The sequence below is a fragment of the Cinclus cinclus genome, chromosome 4, assembly GCF_963662255.1.
Source record: "Cinclus cinclus chromosome 4, bCinCin1.1, whole genome shotgun sequence".
Taxonomy (NCBI): domain Eukaryota; kingdom Metazoa; phylum Chordata; class Aves; order Passeriformes; family Cinclidae; genus Cinclus; species Cinclus cinclus.
The window spans coordinates 61,959,412-61,971,879 of NC_085049.1; the positions used below are offsets into that span (position 1 = coordinate 61,959,412).

Genomic DNA, 12,468 nt, shown 5'->3' on the forward strand with positions numbered 1-12,468 from the left:
AGACAACTTTTGAATGTCTTGAGACCCTCCAACTTTCCTGGAAAACTTGTACCAGTACCAGGGCTCAGTTGCCTGCAAAGCAGAAAAAAAAGCAACAATAAAAAACAACAACAAAAAACAAACAAGAAAAACAAAACAAAACAAAAACCAACAAAAAACCCCCAACCCACCACACACCAAAAAACAAAATACCAAACAAACACAACAAAAACAAAAAAACCCAAACAAAAACAACCACCCCCCTTATGTTCAAATAGAACCTACTGTTTCCTACTTTCAGTTTCCCCCCATTATCTCTTCTGTCACTGGACATGACCAAGCCTGCCTTACACTTCTTTATACCCTCCCTTCAGATATTTGTACAGATTGATGAGATCCTCTGTAAGCCTTCATTTGTCTAGGTGAAATTGTCCCAGCTCTCTCTGCCTTTCCTCATAGAAAAGATGCTCCAACCTCTTAACCATTTTAATGTCTCTGTATAGTACTCCATCTCCATCTTGTGCTGGGGAGCCCAGAATTGAACAGAGTGTTTCAGGTGCAGACCCACCAGTAGTGAACAGAAGGGGAGCCACCTCCCTTGACCTCCTGTCAGCATTCCTCAGTGACAGAGAGCTCTATCTTAATAATACCAGGTCCACCCAGTAGTCATGCCAGTAAGTGATCAATCCAAAGGAAATGCCATATAACACCATGAGGATAATAGGCTTTTTCAAGATTGCTGATGTCAAGCCTCTTTCAGTAATCAGAACTATAACTGTTAGTGACTTTTCTGAGAACTTTTCTCATTCCCAGAAATTTCTGAGCTGCACATTATTCTGTGTGTACCCTTGTGGTACCCTTGTGGTTGCACTGTCACTGCAGAGTCATCCCATTTTGAAGTCAATTGCACTAGCTAGAAATATCCTGAAGATATCATTTGAGTAAAGGATTCTGAAACCTTCTCTAAGTAAATCTGAATATTTAGTCTTCTTGTTCCGAATAAATCTGAGATTGTTCAACTGGATTGCTTCTGAAAATGGAAATATTAGAAGTTGTTGTGAGATATGTTTCATATGTATATTCTGTTACTGACTTCCTTCTCCTCTCTTATACTGTTAGTATAAGTGGTATGCAGGATGTGGATGTCATTGGGCATGCTCTACTTCATACCTCCATGTACTAAGCATTGGTAGGACATACGTGCACTACAGTGTGCTCACATCCTGTCTCAGGATCTCTGATTTCTTCTAAATATCCTGTCATTGCATTGATACAACTCTGATGCGTTCTAACACAACTAATTAATAATGAATTACTATTCTATTTCAGAACTGGGTTTTGTATGTGTGTATTTTTAAGGTCTTTATACCACAGTAAATATGAATTGGATAAAGTATAGAGAAAACAAATTCAAGCAGTAAAACTTAACATTTTCCATAAATAAATTTCAAAATCTAATTTACTATAAAAGAAAAAAGTCAGATACTCAGTGAGATCTAGTAGTGCTCTAGCTAATGCTAATGCTATTGGATGGAAAGTTATTCTGGTCAGATTTTTCAGTAACAGCAGTATAAAATAGTAAGAAAAGTAGTTTGTTGAGAGAGAGATTGTTAAGAGAGATTTTCAGTACTGTAAATTTTACTTGAGCAAAAGTCTGCTCACAAAGAATTTTGTGACAAAAAAATCTGCAAAATCAAGTTCACCGACATCTGAGGAAGAATTTAAATGACATAAACATAGACATCTAAAGCTGTTGGGTGTGCCTTAGGGTATCCAAGGCATCTGTATGGGGCAGATGTGAGGCAGACCAAATGTGAACATCAGCTGGACCAGCAGCTGGACACCAGGATATCCTAGGGCATCTCTTACCATATAACTGAACTGACCTTTTAGGGTGTGATCCAGTTTCACATTAAAGCATCTAATTGTAGATATCCACATGTGAAGTGTCTGACTCTGCTGAACAGCTGTGTTCCACTGATGGTGTTGACTAGATTTTCACTGCCTGTAATAGAAGTCTAGAAATTTTACACAAATGCAGGCTTGTTCATAGGGAGCTGTATTACCTTCCTACTATATTTTCTTATATAGTTATTAATTTTATAGTAGAACTGACAGCATTTTTGGTTTTTTGTCTTGAATAATAATAAAAAATCTTGTATTCTAGTATTTATTCTTGCCCACTCAGTGTTTTTTATGTGTAGGTAAAATAGAGGGGGAAAAAAGAGAGAAATACTTGTTTTCCAAGTGTATTCTTTACAGAAAGATTAATTGGTATTTTAAATGTCATGATATTTCTTTTCTAGACAGAAAAAGGGAGTGCCCTACATGAAGCAGCCCTATTTGGAAAAGTGGAGGTAGTACGCATTTTGCTTGAAACAGGTAAATCTGATTTACAGGAAACACTGAACAAATACCCTTAATTTTCTTAATCTGGTCTAAGTCTCTAAGTTTTGGTTATATAAATTACTTCTACTTTTATCAGCCTTTGCAAATCTAATCACATGTACTTCTCATTAAAACAGTGTTCTTTTAGAATAAGAAATTGCTATACACAGAGAAAAAAGGGGATGTTCAGACTCAGAAATTCTATATATGACTCAATGTATGCCACTGTATTCTGAGAATAAATGTATTATGAGAACAAAATGGCTACATAATTTTTTTTTATTTGCTCTGAAAGGCAGCCAAGAATATTCTTTGATGTAGAGACCAGAAGATTCATGTTCACATTTATTTCCTTCAGTTAGCTATTCATAGCAAACACACCATTCTGCTTGCTTCTTCATTTCCTGGATAAATTGAGTGCCTGTGAAGAAAAGGGAAAGCACTGTGTCTCTGAGAATTGCATTTGTCCTGAAAGAAAAGAAGAAAAGGGATATAAAGTCCAAACAAACCATCTACTGCATAATAAGAATTGCTGTAGGTAAATTACTCATCTAGACAGCTCTATTTTCAGATAAATGGTAAGACCAGTGAAAATGAAAAGCCTTAGAAATAATTTCTTGTAGATCTGTGAACTTCGATTACTCTGAGGGATCTCATTGATCTTTATTATCAGTTCTTTTGATGTTATATATTGCAAAAGAAGATACATCCTAATCACAGCTCTTCATCTGAATCTCAACTAGTGTATCCCTGATCTCAGACCTGTTTTCAGAAAAAAAATTGCTCCTTCCAAGTTACTTTTCTGTTTGGATGAAAAAGAAGGAGTCTGAAAGGGATCTTCACCTGCCCTCAAAAAGGCAGAGCATTTTTATTTTCTGAAAAATGAAGGACTGGAGAACATCACACAAACATAGGAAGCCCTTTAGACCACAGAAAAAGCCCACCTTTTTCAGATTAATACATGTTACAGTCTCTGTATAATTGGCAAGACAGTGGAGTAGAATCTTCACTGTGAACTCCTTCAACCCCAAATGCTCTGCACTTCTGCGGCATCCCCACCTTCTGCCTTTTGTACCTAACAATCCCCTTTTCTCTAGTTCTGCTTCAAAAAGAGTCAGGAGATGTAAGTAGCTACTACAAAGGAAAGGTGTGAGCTGGTATGTCTGGCCTCTGAAAGTCAACTGCCACTGCTAAATAGCCCAGTAATATTTTGTGTTTGTTTTCAGTGAGAAAATTTTGTGTTTCTCGCAAAACAAATTAGGAACCTTTCCACTGGGTTAGGAAATTACTGTAATTGCAGCCTTTTATGCTGGATGCTTTCAGAATATCCTTTTAAATCCTGTTTCCTCTGTTTTTCTCTGTTTGGTGTCCTGAGAAGATTTTCACTTTGTTTGCTAAGAAATTTCATACCTCTGCTTTTTATGAAAGCACATCTAAACTGAAAAACAACTTGAGCATTCTACCATAAGGCAGAATTTCCAAGGAAACTCCTACAAGGCAAAGGTAGAGAGTCATGCAGTACCATGTACAACAGGTTCTGATTCAGGGCAAGCCTCAAACTTAATCGACAGGTTAAGCCAAACCATTACTTTGTTAGCAGAATGGACAGTCTTTGAGGTAATCCTGTGGCTGTTCATAGTGCCTGTATACTGCACATGGATATTTAAGTCTATTCATGGTATGAATTTTGAAAACATTGCCATGAAGTACAACTTTATTAACCTGAAGATAAAAACTTTTTGAGTCTTCCCCCATAACACATTCTGGTACAATGGACTAGAAAGTTCCCAATGAATTAAAGCAGTTTGGAGAGAAATGTGGGAAAAACATTCTGAGAATTTCTAGATTTTATGAAGTATCCCTTTTAGGATGCCCTCTCCTTAGGAACAATCTTCTGAAATAATCCCAAATTTGGTTACTTTATATCCCCATGATATGCAGAAACATAAAACCCATCCATGTCAGCATGTGAATTTTAGGCTACTCAAGCTTTAAACAGAAGTGTATCCTGTACTTCAGCCGTAATGCAGTTGTAAACCCACTTGCTTGCAGTTTGTCAGATAGTTCAGTCTGATATAACACATTTGTAATCAGAAACATTTAGGGTTAAATATTCCACCAGAGATCCATTTCTTTTTCAGGAATTGATACCAACATAAAGGACAGTTTGGGTAGAACAGTTTTGGATATTCTTAAAGAGCATCCATCTCAGCAGTCTCTCCAAATTGCAGCTCTTCTTCAAGGTAAGCCATATTCAATTATACATTTGTTAGACATAATAGAGAAATACAGTTGTATATAGTAATTTCTATTCTTTCAATGTTTCATTACACAAAGGAGCAGTCTTTTGATTTAAAAAACTAGTTGAACAAAAAAAAGTTGTCCAATATCTGAATTTCAGAGTAAATCCTTTCTTTTTTTTGTGGGCCGCTGACATTAGCATGGTGTGTTACTTATACTTAGTCTCTACGTTCTTTTTTACGCCATAACATATTGTAATATTTCAGTAGCAGTTCCACTAAACTGTAATGTTAACTTGCAATTGAAATGCTTGATTTGTTAATAAATAGTGACTAAATGACTGAAAGATTATGACAATTTTTCCAACATTATATTTTTTTCATTTTCCAGAAACTAAAAAAAAAAGAAAAAAAAAGAAAAAAACAAAACGAAACAACAAAAAAACAGGCAGTATTTCTTGTTATTACAGGATAAATAATGCAATTTTCTGTACATGTATTTGTTCTCATTCCCCATCTTAGTTTCATGGTATAAGGTTGATGGAAGTTCATTGTTTATTTTAATCTTTTATTCTAGAAGATGGTAGTAAAGTGATGAAATGTGAACTAGAAAAGAAATCAGTGTTAAACATATTTTCTTCTCTTTTATAGAATTTGCTCCCTGCTTTTTCAGTTTAGCCTTTCATTAAGTGCATTTGACAGAGGAGGTCCCTGTAGGTATCAGTAATGCATCTTCATTTGTATTGATTATTCCCACCATTAAATAAGCCTTTTAAATCACTTCAGTATTGGTTCTACTCATGAACTAGCTCATGCTACAGGCACCCTCATAACTGTATTTTCTAAGAGCATTTCCTAGGGAAAATGAGGTCATGTGGCCATACTGTATTTATTTTCTAAATAACTTCCAAACTATTTGACCAGCTTCCATGAAGTCTTCCAGTAAGACAATGGACTGAAGGTACAAAGCTCTCATAAGTATAATGAAAATTTGGCAGGCTGTAGGAGAGGTATTCCTGTAAGGAGCAGATTCATGTTAGAGCTGAACCAGTTAACAGCTTGCCTTTGAGTTGTCCCTCTCTCCCTTCCTATTTTCCTTTGCCTTTTTCCCTCACTTCCCCCCTTCCTCCTCCCCTACTTCCACCTACACAGTTCCCTTACATATTCCCCATTTACATGAGACTTCAAAGTGACACTATTCAGTAAATAGTGTGACATAGAAGTGACACTGGTGGAATACAAAATATATATTTATTACATATGTAAAATAATGAGAAATAATATTAGAAATCTATAAATATACTTTCTGTAGTTTTAATTAGATTGCCTCCTGTGTGATTCAGGTCTCAGAGTTATCTCTGTCCCAGGTAACTGACAGAAATGTGCATGGAAAGGTGGGGAGGAAGAGATGTGTGGGGGACACAGGGCTTCCCCTGGCAGCAAAAAGGAGTTTCTAATTTGAGTCAGACTCAAACTTCAACCTTTAAGTCCTCACAGAGCTGCAGCAGGAACTATCTATCTAACTAGTATGATGTAGAGGAAAAGAGGGTTAATGTCATACTGGAACTTCTTCAGTGGCATGAAAAGGGTCAGTCAAAGCTCCCAATTTCTTAGATGTCCAAATCAATCCTTCTTCAGGTATTCATCAAAGATTCATCATAAAATCCCATCACCAACTAAACTAATTTTACTACCTCTTTATTGTTCCGTTTTCTCCTTGCAGTCTCAACCACCCTCAACCCCCATTTTTTTCAAAGTAACCTTTATCAATAATAAAGTACCCAGCCCCCTCTCATGGGTTTCTCATGTTGATGGATCAATACCTGCCCTCAGTCTTTACCAGACACACACATAGAAAAAGAAATACATTAATTTAAATAATTTTTGTTGCTTTGGCATGCAGTCTTTTTCAAAAGTGTGCTTTGAAATATAAAAAAATGGCTGCTTAGTAGTTTCTTTTAGAGCTCTTATTAGTGTAATATAGCTGTCTTGTAATGAGCAGCTGTTTATTTTTGCTCTCTGCTATAATCAGAAGTGATAGGCAAGAATGAAAAGTGGTTACAAAGATGCCATTCTGGCTCTTAAGAAAACCTGAGGAGCTCCTTCAGAACTCACTTGGGGAACTTTAATAGATTCTTTTTCATCAGCAAGATATTCACTGAATCTTTATCCATCAAAGTTTGAACTGTGAGCTGAATTTGAAGAAATTGGGAGTGGCAGGATTCAGTACTAGCACTACTGATGATGGAGTTGACCTACCCTCCTCTAAAAAGACAGTATACTCCTCACTAAAGTGTAAGTATTTATCCTATTGTAGCTAAAAATTCAGTGAAGCACTGGAATTTTTTGAGTCCTGAATGTGCTATAATTGAGTTCAACTTCAGTGCATAATGAATTCCATGAAAGGGCAGTTACTAAGAGAGATTTAGTGGCTTCCAAATACACTCCCATTAAAGCTGCTGTCTTCAGATGGCTGTCTAGAGCATCTTACATGGCTCTTTCATGTAGACTTACAGGAAATAGAAATTAAATTAATAATGTCAGACAGTTACTGGTCAGATTTTTTAAGGTTCTTGCTAATTTTGTGTTTTATGCAGGCATAGTGGCATTATTTTGTTCTTTCACCTTGATGCCAGGATAGACCAAGATTTCATCACCAAACATTCTCATTCATTTTTACTGGTTCCCACTTGTACTGTTCTGTCACTTTACAGTTCAGAGTACTAATATAGCTTAGTATTTGTCCCTACCACAAAACATTAGCTTTCAAAATATAAAGCAAAAGCTGAAAGATGTATATGAACAGGCTGGCAGAAAAGGACAAGGAAATAATATGACTGGTATTACTGGTGGGCCTCTTATGCAGAGGGATAAGAGAGTTGGAAGATGTTTAGAAAGAAAATGAGTTGGCTTTGGGGGTATTTATAAGAAACTTGTTTGAAGGAGATAAAAGTAATTTCTGTGTTTAGGAGCAGTTAATGGAGGTAGTTGCACTAAATCCCATGAGCTGATACTAAACCCAACAGAGCTGGTAGCCACCTGTGAATAAATGCTATCCCAGAATTTAAGAATTGTGGATTGAAATTGTTCTCCCTCTTTTAAAGAATATTTAGAAAACTACTTTTTACAAACTGTAGGTTTAAAGAAACAAGGCCTTTTGCCCATGAGGTTTTAGAAGAGTTATTAGCATTCTTGTGATCCTTATTTTACATCTTTTCTTACTATCCTGAGGAATGAGCAATGGAAGTTTCTGCAAAAATAATCTTTTGTGTTTGCAAAGTCTGCCATCTTTTTTGAGATGTTGGCACATTATCCGATAGAAGGAAAATAAATTAGAAGATCATTTTACAGAGCAACATGAAAAAGGCTGAGTAAGCTATACAACACCTAAATGTTTTTTTAAGTGCCTGTTAATTATAGTTGGAATTAATAAAAATGACAGTTCAGGTTTTACTTCTATGTCTTTTGTATATGTCCCATCATCTTCTGTGTCTTCATTAGGTCTGAGTAGCACTGAACTCACTTAAAAATACTTTTTAGGGTTTAGATTCTTAACAGAGTAAGGAAGAAATAGCTCTATATGCACTAGGTACTGGAAGAGGGCAGAATTAGGATACTGTGCCAAGCAAGGCCAGGCTATGGGATGCATTTCTTGGGCGCAGTGAAACAGCAGCTCTCAGTGCTGAAGCAGTTAAAGTACTGGCACTTAGGGCTTTTATAAGTAGGCACTGGAGATAAAAGGGTTGTTGCCAAGGCCAGTAGAACTAAAATTAAACCAGCCAGCTGTGTTTTAGTTTTAGCACATGTGAACGTGACGCAGGTGCGAGCTGTACCATCTTTCAACTCTTTCTCCACAGCCCTCTATGCTCTCTATTGCAATCTTGCTTTTTGCTATTTCTGGAAGCATAATTCTTGTTATTATGAAACAAAGCAGATAGTAGATAAACAGATGAAAAATGGCATGTGCCCCAGTAAATCCTCCTGCATAGACAGTATGGAGGGAGATGCAGTAGAAAAGTGTCTCTTCTGCTGAAGCTGCTTAGGAGCCTAACATTGTTTGTACCTGGTACCAAATTATTCATAAACGGAAAATGCGTAAGCAGCTGCAGAACCAGAGCTCCTTTCTAGTCCTCTCTGCTTAAATAGCTTTGGTGTCATTATCACTAGCATTTTTAGTTGTTCTTTTTTTTTTTAAATGTATTCTCACTCTCCTGCTTTTTCTTGTACAAGTAGATCTTCCATTCCCTTGAGTGCAGGAGGCCAGTTTCTCTGGAAGGATGGAATACGTTTTCAGTCAAGGATTTAATTACAGCTGTGTGGGATGAAAATAATTGAGATCTCAATTCCCCTTCATTGGTTTGGATTTCTTTTTGGGGTTATTTGGTTTGGGGTTTTTTATTTGTTTTTTTGTTTGTTCATTGGCTTTTTGTTTTGTTTTGTTCATTTTGTTTTATGGGGACTTTTCAGCTTCTTCTGTAGGCTCTTGTGTGTAGGCTATAGAGCATTAACTGCATTCATTAATTAATCTAACTGCTGTTGTTGAGACTGAAAGTTTAGCTGCATCCTTACCTATCTCACAATCATAGGAGTACTTCAGTGCTTGTTTCTGTCATCTTCCCTGAACACATGCACAAAAACATCTATTGACTTCAGCTTTCTCTGGGATTCAGTTAAACTTGAATAATTTAGAAATTGTCCTCTGAAATTTAGGAGACTGAAGTGAACCAGTCTCCATCTCAGCTCCTCTGTCCTCTTAGCACACCTGACAGGGGCAGTTATCAGTCAGTTTGCTGCTACTGCAGCTGCTGTAAAGAGAAGAAGAATTGGGTCATGAAGGCTCAGGTGGGTTTCTTCCCATGGGAGCAGGTGAGCTCTTTTGGGAGGAGCTTTTTGAGAGCTTCTGGGCTGGCTCAGGACTCACTGGTGCTGCAGGATTCTCAGACACGTTCTGCAAGAGTTTTAGGGAGGGAGGAGAATTTTCTGAATATTGCTGCCCTCAGGAACGTGTGGAGTGAAGGTGTAAGCACCCCACTGCAGGGATATTGGCTATGGAGGTGACTGGTTTCTATAGAACTTTTATTTCTCTGATCTAGTTACTTGGAGAGTTTTCTGTTTAAAAGGTGAGTGTTCATATTTTTATTCTGATCAAATTTTGCCTTTTTTGGCTTTTTTTTAGAGTTTTAAAGATCCTTTTGGTGTCCGTAGGGAGCAATTATTCTAGGAAGAATTCTATATGAATCTGCCCCATGGCATGGCTGAAGTAGGCTATAAAAACAAAATAAAGGAGCTTATACTTAATTTAAAGGAAAATAATGATTAAATAAATTATTTGGATTTTTTATTTTCCATTAAAATAAAAATCTTTCTGGGATGAATATAACCATTACTTTAAATGCCAAGATTTGTAAACAACACCAAAACTCTTAACCCTACTACCTCACTGAGAAATTAGAATCTGAGGAGCAGAAAGTAAAGCGAGTTCTGCTTTTATACTCCTTGGAAGCTCAGGAGCAGCTCTAGCTGAGCAGGGCCATGCTCTTGTTATGCTGGAGAGGCAGCTGTTTTTTTCTGCTTCTATGTTTGGTCTTTCCCATCTGTTTGGCTTTGGCCTAATTGGTATTACAGCAACTAAGAAAGCTGGAGTTCCAGCTGTTTGAACTTCACAGAGCTTGTTCCCTTCTTGGGTTATATTCTTTGCTGTTCTTATTTCTTCTCTTCTGTGACCACTTTTATGATATTACTTTTTGTGCACCAGACCAAATCTGGTAACTACAGAAAAGAATCCTACTAAGATGAGTTTTTTGAACTCTTTAGTATTAAGAGCTGTAGTAGTCCTCACTTTACACTGAACTGTAAAGTCCATTCTGGGTAAGGTGAAGTAGCATTTATTTTTACAGAAGTAAAATAGTCCATTCTTCCCATTATGAATGGGACAGGTTGAAAACAGCCTTATAGTAGGAATAATGGGCTTTCCTCTAAAGTTGTGTGAAACCACAGATGGGGACACTGTTCTGGTCATGCAGTGGTTTAAGACACTAAGTTTAGCTTTGTTCTGAATTATCTTTTTGCTTTGAGAAAAATAATCCACCCTGGGCAATGTCTCAAGCACCCAGCAGTGGGTAAGTTTAGGGAGGTTTTGAAGATGGATTCCTAGTCAGCTGCAGGTGAATAGGATGCAGCTGATACTGAAAGCATCTGGTGTGTTTGTGTGTGTTTTTTCTTCGGCTCTTGATACAGATCACCTGTTTTGTATCTCTGACAGTATTATGGGTAAGTATACATTTATCTGGAGTGTAGACCTCTCTAAACTGAGGCCTTGTCTTTGTCTCATATGTATTTGGTGGAATTTTCAATAGTATAAAGCCAAGTTAGGAGTAGAAGTCCTAAAGGGTCAACTTCCACAGTTTCATTTTAACCTCACAGTGTTGGCATGCTGCTAGCCTCTTGTAAAGCTTTCGTACCATACCTTGTGTCAGCTAGTTGTAAAGGTTTTCTGGAAGGAACTCTGCACTTTTTTAAAGTAAGCATTTAAGACTTAAGTTGAACTTGGAATTTCCTCCCCAGCAGGTAAGTGCATTGGTCTGGAAGTGGGGACTGACAAAGAACAAAAATAGAGAATTATTTTAAAACCACAGTCTTCTATGATTATATCACAACAAGCTTAGAGTTCTTCATAATATCTCCTTCATTTCCTCTCCTAATTATAGCTGTAGTAATCTAATAATTGTAACATTCACCTGATAGAATTACATTTCCTTTTGGACAGTTGCATAATTACCAAGAAAACATTTTTCAGACATTAATTCCTTTTTCTTTTAGTTTTCTTTGGGTCTGACTTCCTTTTTATCTCTTCTTCATCTTGCACACTAACTTGACAAATATTATTGCTGACAGAGCTGGAAAACATTCAAGAGCATTTTGTCATGATGCTAGTTTTCTCATGGTCTCTAACAGCTCATCTTTGCTCTCCATACACAAACACAAAACAAAGCACCCATTTTCATGTGAAGAAGCTTATGACAGATTGTGTCAGGGACCATTGTCAGCCAACAAACTTAATATATGACACTTCCAAATCATACTTTTTTTTTTTTATTACCCCAACAATCTACAAAGTATTTTGAAACTGCATGCTGTTCTATGCCATTTTCAATTTCTCGGATGTCTATTTTATCGCAGATTGTATTTGGATTTTGGGATTTGTTATTTAATCATGAGTAACAGCAAGCTAAACAAATGTGTTGTAGACTTTAGAAATTAAATCAGGGAGGTTTCACTTCCCAAAAACTCTGTAGTCCTTCAGTGTGATATTGATGGAAGATTTTGTTGTACTTCACTGCTGTGTGTGTTGCAACATATGCTATTGTGTTTATTATTGGTATCAGAATGAAATTATTTAAACAATTTTGTAAACTCAAGAAAATGCAGATGCAGTAACTGCCAAAATTGAGAACCAGTTACTCTTCTGGGAAAAAAAAAAGTCCCACTACTGCATAAATTAATTTCTAATTTATTATTGCACTGCAATTCATTAAGGTTTTGGTCTTCCGTTGAGGCAGCTTGCATAGAAAAGCACATGAAAGTAATGTAGATATTTATAAGAAGATAACAGTAATGAAATTGAAGTTTAGCACATTCATTATTTCATGTTTTCCTGTTTTTGTAGGCATTGATGTGGGGCAAGGGAAGTTTTAAGCAGAAAAAACAGAAATTTTAGCACACTGATTTTTAGACTGCTATTTAAACTAAATTTTTAGAATTGCTTTTCTCTTATGTACTAGATCTCTGCTGCAAGCAGAGTATTTGGCTTCCTTAACAATATCAATATTTGTATGTATTGTGAACATCCTGAATATCTTGA

The 12,468-nt window shown here is 36.5% G+C and overlaps 1 protein-coding gene across 1 annotated transcript in view; it reads left to right on the forward strand.

Moving 5' to 3' along the window:
- The window catches only part of ANKS1B (ankyrin repeat and sterile alpha motif domain containing 1B), a 408,189-nt gene that overhangs the window by 63,824 nt on the left and 331,897 nt on the right, over positions 1-12,468 (forward strand). Inside the window, exons 5-6 of the mRNA XM_062492532.1 lie at positions 2,286-2,361; positions 4,509-4,610. Coding sequence (XP_062348516.1) covers positions 2,286-2,361; positions 4,509-4,610 — 178 coding nt within the window. The remainder of the gene's footprint in view (positions 1-2,285; positions 2,362-4,508; positions 4,611-12,468) is intronic.